The sequence below is a fragment of the Lutra lutra genome, chromosome 17 (genome assembly GCF_902655055.1).
Source record: "Lutra lutra chromosome 17, mLutLut1.2, whole genome shotgun sequence".
NCBI classification, from domain to species: domain Eukaryota; kingdom Metazoa; phylum Chordata; class Mammalia; order Carnivora; family Mustelidae; genus Lutra; species Lutra lutra.
The window spans coordinates 57,139,354-57,151,831 of record NC_062294.1 but is presented as its reverse complement, the minus strand read 5'-3'; the positions used below and the strand labels follow the sequence as shown (position 1 = coordinate 57,151,831).

The 12,478-nt window shown below is 47.0% G+C and overlaps 2 protein-coding genes across 2 annotated transcripts; one reads left to right on the top strand and one right to left on the bottom strand.

The window, feature by feature from the left end:
- The first annotated feature begins 406 nt into the window (after positions 1–406).
- LOC125088846 (NADH dehydrogenase [ubiquinone] 1 alpha subcomplex subunit 8) lies at positions 407–1,146 on the top strand. The gene has a single exon (XM_047710396.1). It carries the CDS (start codon positions 437–439, stop codon positions 953–955), a length of 519 nt encoding a protein of 172 aa, XP_047566352.1. The 5' UTR covers positions 407–436; the 3' UTR covers positions 956–1,146.
- Positions 1,147–4,664: 3,518 nt separating this feature from the next.
- On the bottom strand, positions 4,665–11,838 carry NCR1 (natural cytotoxicity triggering receptor 1). The gene is made up of 9 exons (XM_047710388.1): positions 11,802–11,838; positions 11,189–11,381; positions 11,070–11,105; positions 10,602–10,886; positions 8,805–9,083; positions 8,509–8,559; positions 7,747–7,794; positions 7,418–7,623; positions 4,665–5,757 (listed from the first exon to the last, which is right to left on the bottom strand). The coding sequence occupies exons 2-8, from the start codon at positions 11,220–11,222 to the stop codon at positions 7,448–7,450; spliced, it is 909 nt and encodes a 302-aa protein (XP_047566344.1). The 5' UTR covers positions 11,223–11,381; positions 11,802–11,838; the 3' UTR covers positions 4,665–5,757; positions 7,418–7,447.
- Positions 11,839–12,478: the final 640 nt, after the last annotated feature.

The following is a 12,478-nucleotide window of genomic DNA, read 5'->3' as shown; positions in this document are numbered from 1 at the left end:
GATGGGTGAATGGAACTGGCAGGGGCAGGGCTGGCTGGGCTCTCTGCAGCAGATCCATTGCCCAGCAGCCCATTTGACATCTCTGTCTTTTGGGGTCCCCCTCAGACTCTCCCTCAGAGCTTGCTGACATCCAGCTCTGACGCTTAGACTAGCCTCTCTCCCCAGACCCAGTGGTTCTCAGCTTGGGGTGATCCTTCTCCCACCCCCTTGATGTCCAGAGACATTTCTGGTTGTCAGCACTGAGGGAGGGGGAGCTACTGGTGTCCGAGGAGCAGAGACAAGATGCTGTTAAACATCCTGCAATGCTCCAACCACAAACAATGGTCTGGCCCCAAATCTCAGTAGTGTTGAGGTTGAGAAATGGTGGCTGAGATGACTCTCTGCCAGAAAGCAAGAACCAGGCAGGCGCCTCCTCGGGTTTGGGGCTGCCGCCATCATGCCGGGGATAGTGGAGCTGCCTACTCTGGAGGATCTGAAAGTGCAGGAGGTGAAAGTCAGTTCTTCAGTGCTCAAAGCTGCCGCCCATCACTATGGAGTTCAGTGTGATAAGCCCAACAAGGAGTTCATGCTCTGCCGCTGGGAAGAAAAAGACCCCAGGCGGTGTTTAGAGGAAGGCAAGCTCGTCAACAAGTGTGCTCTGGACTTCTTCAGGCAGATAAAGCTTCACTGTGCGGAGCCTTTTACAGACTATTGGACCTGCATCGACTATTCCGGCCTGCAGCTATTTCGTCGCTGCCGCAAACAGCAGGCCAAGTTTGACGAGTGTGTGCTGGACAAGCTGGGATGGGTGCGACCTGACCTGGGAGAGCTGTCCAAGGTCACCAAAGTGAAAACAGATCGACCTTTACCGGAGAATCCCTATCACTCAAGAGCAAGACCAGAGCCCAATCCTGAGACCGAAGGGGAGCTGAAGCCTGCCGAACATGGCAGCCGCGTTTTTTTCTGGACCATGTAAAGATGGCTCCGTGGCCCACACTCAGTCACATGCCCAGACAACCACTGGTGAAATTCCCATGCAGTTTGCATCGACCGATAGAGTGTTCTTTCCGGGATTACAAACTTAACAAAAAAGTTAATTTATGTGACTTGGCAGATATTCTATATCATTTCCTGGCCATTAAAAATTTTAAAGGAAAAAAAAAAAAAGCAAGAACCACCTTCCACCCCTCAATTCGGAGTAGATGTAGGGTTACAATTCTAGGGCAATTCCCCAGACTCAGCATTGAGTAAGACATCTCTGTTTTTTAGAGAACTGGCGTTAGGTTTCACGTCTAACCTGGCCTTGCTGACCCAGTCACCCACCTTCCCGGAGCTCATCGCTCTAGCCATGCTGGGCACCTGCTATTTTCCCAAGCACGCTCCCTTTGGCCTGCCTTCCTGTTCCTTCTGCCTGGGGGGTTGGTAGGGGCTCACATGGTCACCAGCCTCATGCCACTCACTACTCCCAGTGCCCTCTTTATATCCTTCTAGGCCTGAGGTTCTTAACCGGGGGTGATTTTGTCTCCAAAGGGACATTTAGTAACATCCAGAGTCAAGGTTAAGGGGGTGCACCTGGCATCTTGTGGATAGAGACTGAATTGTACCCCCCTCCCCCAGTTGCATAGGTTGAAGCCTTTGCTACTGGGACTGTATTTGGTTCGAGGGCTTTTAAGGGATCATAATTTATTTTTTTAAGATTTTATTTATTTGTCAGAGAGAGAGAGAGAGAGAGAGAGAGAGAACGCACATAAGCAGGCAGAGTGGCAGGCAGAGGTGGAGAGAGAAGAGGGCTCTCTGCTGAGTACGGATCCTGATGTGGGGACTCGATCCCAGGACCCTGGGATCATGACCTGAGCTGAAGTCATCGGCTTAACTGACTGAGCCACCCAGGCGACCTGGATCATGAAGTTTAAATGAGGCCATACTGGTGGGCTCCTGATCTGATAGGATGGGTGGTCTTTTCAGAATCTGTGCCAGCACTGAGGAAAGGCCATCTCCCCAGCAGGAAGTAATCCTTATTGAGGAGCTGAATTGTCTGGCACCTTGATCTTGGACTTGCCAATCTCAGGACTACGAGAAAATAAATTTCTGTTGTTTAAGCCACCGAGTCTATGGTATTTTGTTACAGCAGTTGAGCTGAGGGAGGCAATTCCCCCACAATACAGGATCATCTGGCCCCAGAAGAGAGGAGTACAGAGGCGCCCCAACATGCTGCATTTGAGGGTCTCAGACATACACGTGCAAGTAGAGTTGTCCCAGTGGGTGTCTGATTGGCAGGCAGCTGACTGTCCTAGTGCTTCACACTAGCCACGATGTACATAATAGTTACATTAAGTTGATTGTAAAGTTAAACAACTATTACAGTGTGGACATATGATGTATGCATGTATGTGAGGAAATAGCTAATCTAAAGACAAAGACGTTTGGTGGAAAGATTGAGGACCTTTGTGTTGGGGTTTTTGAGGTCTTTTAAATGGAATAGAGGAAGAGAGGTCAAAGGCATTTACCAACAATGACACATAAATCAAAGTGTGAGTTGCAGTTGATACCATATATCAGAAAAACACTGTGATATGAATGTAACTGAGGAAATTATACCTCCAATATATAACATACTATATATATTTTAAAAAACTTATGATGTATTATATGTTGGCTAACTTGACATAATGAAAAATAAAAAAAATTAAAATAAATTAAAAAAATAAGACAATCTTTTAAAAATGTTTATTTATTTATGTAGATTCCATGCCCTGCATGGAGCCCAATGCAGGGCTTGAACTCACAGCCCTGAGATCAGTCCTGAGCTAATATGGTGATGGGCATTAAGGAGGGCATGTGTTGGGATAAGTACTTGGGGTTATATGTAAGTGATGAACCACTAAATTCTGAAATCAGTACTACACTACACGTTAACTTGAATTAACTAACTTGAATTAAAAAGCAACAACAACAACCAGTTAGACGCTTAACCGACTGAGCCACCCAGATGCCCCTAAAAATATTTATGTATAAGATCTTTACCTGATTGAACTTCCAAAAGGCAAATGGCCAGAGGGACAGTTGTTATGAGAAATAATAAAAATATCGATCTCTACCCACAAGCACGTAAATGACAAATGTTCCATTACCTGCTAATTTGTACAGCACTTCTTCCCAGCAGTGATCAGAGCACAAGCATAGGTACAGAAAAGAGAGCAAAGCTGGGAGTTTTCCAAATGAGAAGAACAACTTTGGTGGTAGGAGGATGATGAGTCCAGGTTGGTTGGAAGAACCTGATAAAATAATCCAAAGTTCCAAAAAAAAAAAAAAATCCCAAAAAACTAGGGTTCAGAGAGACAGACTTGACTTGGGCATCTGTCTTAGAGAAATTGGAACCATGGCATTAAATGAGATCTACCCAGCTTGTGTCCGGAGAAAGGCAGGTCTACCATGGGAACCACAAACTCTGGTGGTGGAAACCCTGCAAAACTGGTAGTGCAGGATAGTCAGAAAACGAGCGGAGGAGGCCAGCTGAAGCCAGCTGTTTCAGGGAGGAAGTGGTCATACAACCGACACAGGCACAAAGGTGAGACGAGGCTGAGAAGCATCCACTACCAGTTCTAGGAAGCCATAAATGTTTATCACAAAAACACCTTCAGCGGAAATGTTTGTGTGGGGAGAAACCACCTTCTGGTGGGCTGATGCCTGAGTGTGAGGGGCAAAGCAGAAAACTGGTCTTCAGAGCCATAGACCAGTAAGAGTAGAGGGGATGAAGTTTTCCCCACATAACTGTCTGCGTTCTGAACCTTGAGGTCCCATTCATAACTCAAAAGTATTTTCTAACTGGGACAATGAATATCTACAAAAAATTATAGCCATTTGCTTACTCAGTGGTAAGACATTAAAAATATTCCCCATAATATTGGTAATAAGAAAAGGATTCTTACTATCTATTAATGTGCTGGAGGTTCCAGCCGGATAGTAAGACAATAAAAAAGAAATCAATTTTACAAAAAAATCCTAAACATTTTTTAAAGCTAGAAATAATCTAAAATAATCTAAAAATGTTAAAATTTTTAAGATGTGAACTCTGCAAGACAACTGAGTACACATTCGGTAAACAAGATCCAGTTTTATTTTTATAACACCAGTACAAACAATGGCGGTAAAATTATTTAAAGAATGATACCACTTGCAAAATAAAAGTCACGTACCTAGGGATCTATCTGGGGCTGATAAAACTGGAAGATATATCTCATGGAAATCTAACAAAAGATATGCACATTTTGTACATAGAGGACTTCATGATATTATTTAAAGAAATCAGAGAACATATAAATACATAGCGAAATATGACGCATTTAGGGTGCAAGTTTTCATGGACTGAAAGATTGAAGAGATGATAATCCCCCCCTAAATTGATCTGTGGCTTTAGTACAATTTCATGCACAACCCAGGCTGTTCTTTTGTGACAACTGACATCTTAAAGTTAATATTGAAATCTAAAGGGCCCAGAATAACGTAAGCAATCCTGAGAAATAACAAAACCAACAAATATTACCAATCTCAGGACCAGGACCCATCACCCATTGCTGGACCTCCCTCTGGGTTATCAATACAGTCATTGCCCTGGTTGTCAACTCCAAAAACAGGTGACATTCTTGACTGTGCTGTTTCTCCATGGTTTTGTTTTCTCCTGCGCATTCCCTTCTCTCTGTCACTGGAAGGGTCTTTCTGCAGTGCACAAGTCATCTTACTACAGCCATGATCAAAGCGCTCAATGAGCTCCCTTAGCCTGAAGGAAGAAATGGGCATTTAAGATGTGGCTTCCATGGCTGTGCTTGGCGTGGTGCACCCAGCGTCACCCAGGCTCAAAACTCTACTTACACATTGTGCTTTCACCCTCTGTCCTGCCTGTGAGTCTCAGCGTGAATTGGTGAGGACACCTGCCACCGTCATCCCCATTCCTCTGTATGCCTGCCTCAATGTCTCTACAGAATGGAGTTTTGCATAAAAGAAGCTCCACTAACATCCTGTAGTTCTTCGATCCCAACTGAAACACTTTCACTGCATTTACTCACTCTCTTGAAGATCTGCTCTCCTGGACAATCAGCCCAGGGATGTGGTCATTTCACCAGTGCCCAGCACATAGTAGGGTCTTGTCAAAGAGACTGCTGCTGCCTATCACAACTCTGTCACGTCCCTCCTCACTCCATTGGTCATAGGAATGCCACTATTTATCTTGTCACAGAGATGCCTGAAATAAAATCTATCTTTCTCAGCCTCCCTTGTATCCAAGTGGGGCAAGCTATTAGGTTCTAACCACTGAGAAATAATGGGAGTGTTTTTTGAGTGTTTCCAATAAATCTCCATGACAAACAATTGGCCGGTACTTCCTCTACTTTTCCCTCCCTCCGTCCCTCCCCATGCTTCATTTTGCTGTCTGGAATACAAACTGGGTTAACATTTCAAGAAGAGTAATGTTCTACTTAACCACCCGGTCTACTCCTGTTGGCCAGTTTTGGAAGACTTTGAGTGAGGGGAACAGCCTTGTGTGGAAAAGACCCCCCCCCCACCTCTCTGAGGAGGCTCTCAGGCCCCCGCACTTAACATCTGGAGACCCAAAATTCTTCTATCTTACACCTTTTTTCCCCCCTTGAAACTGTAGGTTTCCTACCACAGGTTAGAATATGGAAAATCTGGGATGTCATAAACATACTCCAAAGAAGTCCGTCATGTCTTGGGATAAAGAACATTATGATTTAGTATCAACAGATGTCCTTGGTCCGTGAACACCTAGCAGATGAAGAACAGAAAGAAGGATGTTCAGTACTGGTCCACTGGTTTTGAGGTAACAACTGGTATGAGTTTCAGTTCCCTGTAGTACTCAGGACAGTCACAGCTGCCGTGCATTGGGTTAACTTCCATGTGTCAGAGCCTATGCTGGTTTCTTGACATTCTTTTTTTTTTTTGTAAAGATTTTATTTATTTATTTGACAGAGATCACAAGTAGGCAGAGAGAGAGAGAGAGAGAGAGGAGGAAGTAGGCTTGCTGCTGAGCAGGGACCCTGATGCGGGGCTCGATCCCAGGACCCTGGGATCATGACCCGAGCTGAAGGCAGAGGCTTTAACCCACTGAGCCACACAGGTGCCCCGACATTCTTTATCTTGTTAAACATGCATGTCACCCCTTTGAGGTTGGAATTAATGTTCTCTGATGCGTAACAGAAAACTCAGATTTAGAGAATGGATTTGAGCTGTGTGAGGCATCAGAGTCTTGACAGGGGAAGGGACCCACATCATGGTTATATTAATGGGTTGATCCAGTAGAAGTTCTCAATGAACAAAGGATCCAGACAGCATTTCAAGGACAATAGTCAGGAGTCTCAAGGGCTAAGTTGCACTACTGTCCCATTTGTGTACCGACTGACCTGACATATATTTCTGGAGAGCTCTCTTAGTGGCAGGAGCTGTGAGCACAGTAATCAGACCCAGCACAGACTTAATTCACACAAGTTCATGGTAGAGATGGGAAAATGGATATGTATGCAATGTTAGAGCCCCGGTGCTGTTATAGATGAACAGAAAGTGCTTTGGGAGCATGGAGGTGATATCTGATGTTGAGATGGAGGGTTTGGGAGCTCTCTTGGGGGAGACCCGAGGAAGAAGGCAAAGTCTGGATAAAGAAGCAAGGAAGAGGGCGCCTGGGTGGCTCAGTGGGTTGAGCCGCTGCCTTCGACTCAGGTCATGATCTCAGGGTCCTGGGATCGAGTCCCGCGTCGGGCTCTCTGCTCAGCAGGGAGCCTGCTTCCTCCCCCTCTCTCTCTGCCTGCCTCTCTGCCTGCTTGTGATCTCCCTCTCTCTGTCAAATAAATAAAAAAATAAAATATTAAAAAAAAAAAGAAGCAAGGAAGACAGAAGCCTGCAGTGGTGTAGGACAGAGGAATCGGGGCAAGGCTGAGACCCAGCCAGGACACATTCAGCCATACGTGTGCTCACAGCCTGTATCTCCTTCGACCTGTTGGTGCCTCACTGGCTCCTGTTGCTTTTGATAAATGACTATTCTGTACTGGTTATTACTATTATTTTCTGTACTGGTTATTAAATATCTTGAATGACATACTGCAGTAATGGAAAGAAGAAGTAGGAGTGAAGACCAAAGTAGGAAGGAAATATTTGTGGCCATGCTGTTAACAAAGGAGATATTTGGGGGAAAACCAGGATGGTTAAAGCTTTGGTTCGCATCAGGAAGGCACAAAAATGCTTACACCCCAGAAGAGACAAGAGGGTCTGTCTGGAGGGAAATTTAGCTCTTTCATCCCACCCTGCCCAACTCCTCCTGGAAGCTTTGCCAGACTCCATGCAGCTGTCCCTCAGTGTCCTGCAGAGAAACCCCCTTCGTGGGTACAACACAGAGCTCGCTCAGCTCAGGGTCAAGGCCAGTGTTCAGCTCTACCTGGGACCAGCACATCTCTTGGTCATTTGTTCAGGCGTCTCTGAACCTTCTCCTGTGTTCCTGACTTGAAGCCCCGTTGGCTTTCTCTTGTGCCCTCTTCCTCCAAAGCCAGTCTTCAGCCAGGAGGCACATGAGTGCCACCAGGACCAGGAAAGCCAGAATGATCCGAAGGAGATTCTGGGCAGTGTGATCCCAGGAGGCAAGGTCTGGGGTCAGAGGACAGACTGATGACTGACAGGAATGGGTGTACATACCTCGCCCCGCCTCTCTCCCTCTCCCCATTCTAGATCACACTCCTTCACAGCCTGCAGCGCCCGCTGCTTGCCTACCTTGCTGGAATTCTGCCTCTGTGGTTACCAAGTCAAGATCCCAATAGTCTGCGGACGAAAGGGAAGTAAAGCAGTGAGAAAAAGAGAGCGTGTTGGCCACCAGGCCTCCTCTCCTCCCTAGGATGGACCCATGGCCTTGTGCAGCTTTTCCAGGTCCACACCCTACCCTCCAGGTCCCAGTGGCTTCATCTGTCTGGTGAGACCCGGGGGGAATCTAGCTCCAGAACCCCATGCCAGGCATGTCTTCCTTCCGGCCCTCAGCTTCCTCATTACCTCGGTCAACATGGCTTCTTCCTCACACGTTGGATGACTCACAGTCTCCCCATTTTCTTCCAAGCTCTGAGCCCACTCCCCATCCCCACTAATATGCATGCAAGGTCCCTCCCGGTGCAGGGAATTAATCCTGGGGCTCGCCCTCCCCCTGCCATATGCAGTGGCCATTCCCTCTCTCTGGAATATTCTTTTTCAGGTAGCCACAGAACAAATGTCCTCAGTTCTTCAGGTATTTGCTCCACTGTGAGGCCGATTCAGACAGTTCTAGTATTGCCACCTGCCCTCCTGGTTACCCTGACCCCATTTGTTCTGCTCTGTCTTTCCTCCACACCACTGTTTGCTCCCCCTGTGCTATATGTTGGGCTTGTTTCTCTGACTTTGACTCAAGGTCTGTTTCCCACTGGGATACAAGTGCCACAAAAGCAACATGTTCTTAGTGTCACTGGGAGGCTCTAATCACACCCCCAAGTTTAGAGGTAACTTACTCACCAGAAAAAGAGGTGTGCTCTGTGGGTGCAAGGCTCATGTCCCCAAAATCTTCTAGCAGTGGAAACAAAGAAAACCATAAGGGTTTTGGGTTTCCTCCCATCTTCCCACCGAGTCCTTGCGTCTTCCCCCTCCTTGTTCCTCTTCCTCAGAAACAATCAGCTGCATGTGGGGGAGGGCACTGCAGGGAGGTGCCTGCTGCCTCTTCCCACCTGTCCCTTTGCTGTCTTCCTCATCACTGGTTGGGGTTCACTTGGGGTTCTGGAGAGGACGTGGGGGAAATCTGGGGGTTTCCTCACCTGCGACCTGGAGCTTCACAGGCTCACTGGGAAAGGACCATGCATGGTTGTTATAAGAGCCAAAACATCTGTACGTCCCTCTGTGGGCTGTGGTCACAGGACCTATGGGGAACTCCACCTGGGTGTTCCCGTATCTGTGCTGAAGGTGAGGGGATTGTCCCTCCTTGAGCAGAAAGAACTTGTTTGTTGCAGTGCTCAGCTGACAGTAGAAGCTCACGTTCTCTCCTGAGGTCACCTCAGGCCCAGGATGGACAGAGAGGGTGGGCGTGTCATACAATTCTGTGGGGGAAGGAGACAGGTAGTTTAAGACAGTCTTTATCCCGCCTCCTATGTGCCCTTTCCTCCTTGGCCTTGAGACTGGGATGTCACTCCCCAGAATCTCTGTCTCCTCCGCTTTGGTCATGGACATGCCCTCGCTGATCTCACCCTTCAAGACTGAGACACTCATTCCTCTAGCCTTCTCTCTGTGGGGATTGCCTGACATCAGTGGTTCTCAGAGTTAGAGATCCTTGGGGCCAGTGACATCACCATCAGCTGGAAGCTTATTAGAAATGCAGATTCCCAGGATCCACCCCAGACCCACTGCATCAGAAACTCAGGGGTAAGGCAGCCAACTGTGTTTTAAAAATTGTCATTGTTTTCCATTGCTATAAAATACATGACACATAAAATTTACCATCTTAACCAATTGTATGGGGACAATTCAGTAGTATTGACTACATTCACATTGTCATGCAACCATCACCACCATCCATCTCCAGGACTCTTTTCATCTTACAGAACTGAAACTGTCCCTGCTACTAAGCACCCTCTCTCCGTCCCCATCCCTCAGCCCCTGGCACCCCACATTCTGCCTTCTGTCTCTACGAATTTGACCATCCTAAGTCCTACATGGAAGTGACCCCTACAGTATTTGTCCTTCTGTGACTGACTTATCTCACTCGGCATAAGGCCGTCAAGGTCTATTCATGACATAACAGGTGTTTGAGTCTCCTTCCTTTTTAAGGCCAAATAATATTCCCTAGTGTGGGTAGACCACATTTTGTTTATCCATTCCTTTGTCAGTAGACACTGGGCTTGTTGCTAGCTTTTGGCTATTGTGAACAATGCTTTCATGAACCTGGGAGCACTAGAGACATCCGTGTTTTCCAGATGATTGTGATACCTGCTTGAGTTTGAGAGCCACATCCCTCAGCTGAAGGCAACCCCTGTACCTGAGACTGCCTTCCCTCCCAGCCTCATTCCACTCTGTCTGTTTCCATATCATTTATTCCTCAGGTGCCCATGACGGACTGATTTGTCCTGACTTAGACTCATGGTCTGTCTTCCCCCTGCTAGGGTACAAGTGCCACAAAAGCATGGATGTTTGAATGGAACCTCCTCCCCAGGAGGGGCTGACACTGGTGGGTACACAACCCCTAGCCTCATCTTGAGATCTTGAGACCATGCAGAAGGACCATCCCAGATCCAGAAGGACCATCCCAAGTCCAGAACTCCGTTGCTCGGCTGAGGTGACTGCTGAAACTGCACTGTGGTCAGCTCCTGCCTTTTGCCTGGCCTGTTCCCCTCACTCCTCATCACCGGGGTCACTTTTGAGGATACCCCCCAGGGTCCCCCCCAGCCCCTGCCCCATGCATACACACAGCCATCTCAGGGCCTCTCACCTGGAGAACCTGACCTATGACCAACCTGCCTCTAGGTCACAGACAACCACAAAGAGAGGCTGAATGACACTGAAGAGGATTAATAAATACGTGATGACCCTCCCCAGATTCAGGCCGAGGATGGGACAGTTACCTGTGACCACCAGATCCAGAGGGTCACTCGGGTTTGACCAGAGCTTCTTGCTTCGGTAAATGCACTTGTATTGCCCTGCAGTGAGTGGGGTCATGGCTGGGATGTGGAACATGGCTATGTTCCTCCTTCCAAGTTGCTTTGGGCTCTGCTGAAGAAAGAGGTGTCCCTCGAAATACAGCTGGTACTTCACAGCCTCAGGAGTCCCCTGGCAGAAGATAAGTGCCTGCTTTCCCTTCGGAATCATGAAATCTGGCTTGGCCCAGATGATGGGTTTTGAAAGATTCTCTGGAAGGGAATCAGAGGTTGGAGTTCCAGATATAGCAACTTCCCACCCAAATGTCCACCCGGTTGCTGGCACCAAGCCTTCCTAGAAAACCAGAGGCCCTGCTCTCTCCTCTGGTGGCTCCTAGGTGCACACTTTGTCTGAGCCTAGTAGAGAGACTCTGGGCCTATGAGGGATGGACTCACGCTTCTCGGTCCTGACGGTCTGGCTCAGGAACAGCCCTGGAAGATAGAAACAGTGAGACAGGCTGCCCCATCCACACCCAGACCCCTGGATGCCATCTTTCTCATGTGCAAGAACTCACCGAGGTAGAGCAGGGCAGTGAGTGTAGAGGTCATAGCACTGATCCTACCAGGCGAATGTGGAGCAGCTGGGTGGAGACTGAGTCCAGTAGGGCAGGAAGGTGCACAGGATGTGGTGGGTGAAGCCCAGCACTAATCGCCATGGGGCTTTCACACGGACTTCTTACAAGAAGATTCACAGTCTTCCTTCTACCTCTGACCACGAGGCATAAAGACAGGTCATGGTCCCCATGACACATCTGATCATCTCGATCATCTCTGTGCTCTAACCAGATCCTCTGACAATTGTCTGCCCCACCTGAAACTCATATTAGGGTCCTCTTCTAATAGGTCAAAATTTGACCTATTTTGAAATGTGGACATTATGCCCAGGAAAGGGATAGAGTAGTGTACAGAGCAGAAACCTTAGAATCATTTAAAAAAATATGTGTTTAATCTTGGCTCCCCTTTGTTTGGTGCATATGCTTGGGTCAGTGGGGTGGCTTCAACAGAATGAAATGATAACACTATCTTTTCCAAGGATTTGTTACAATGTTTCAACAAAATGCATAAAGAAGAGGTGGTCCATACACACAATGGAATATTACTCACCCATCAGAAAGGATGAATACCCACCATTTACATTGACATGGACGGGACTGGAGGAGATTATGCTGAGTGAAATAAGTCAAACAGAGAAAGTCAATTACCATATGGTTTCACTTATTTGTGGAACATAAGGAATAGCATGGAGGACATTAGGAGAAGGAAGGGAAAAATGAAGGGGGGGAACTGGAAGGGAGACGGACCATGAGACACTATGGACCCTGGGAAACTGAGGGCTTTAGAGGGGAGGGAGTGGGGGATGAGTGAGCCTGGTGATAGGTATTAAGGAGGGCATGTATTGCACGGAACACAGGGTGTTATACGCAAACAATGAATCGTGGAACACGATATCAAAGACCAATGATGTACTGTATGGCAACTAATGTAATTAAAAAAAAACATAAACAATCTGAGGGTTTTGAAGAGGTGGGGGGGTGGGAGGTTGGGGGAACCAGGTGGTGGGTATTAGAGAGGGCACGGATTGCATGGAGCACTGGGTGTGGTGCAAAAACAATGAATACTGTTACGCTGAAAAGAAAAACAAAAACAAAAACAACATAAACAACAACAACAACAACAAATTGAACTTGAAACAAAATGTTGTTTCTTACATAAGTATATTCCTTTAGTCTGTTATAAAACAGAAATCAAATATTAAAATCTTAATTATTTGAATATATTTTAAAACTCAAAATGTGTTTTTAAGG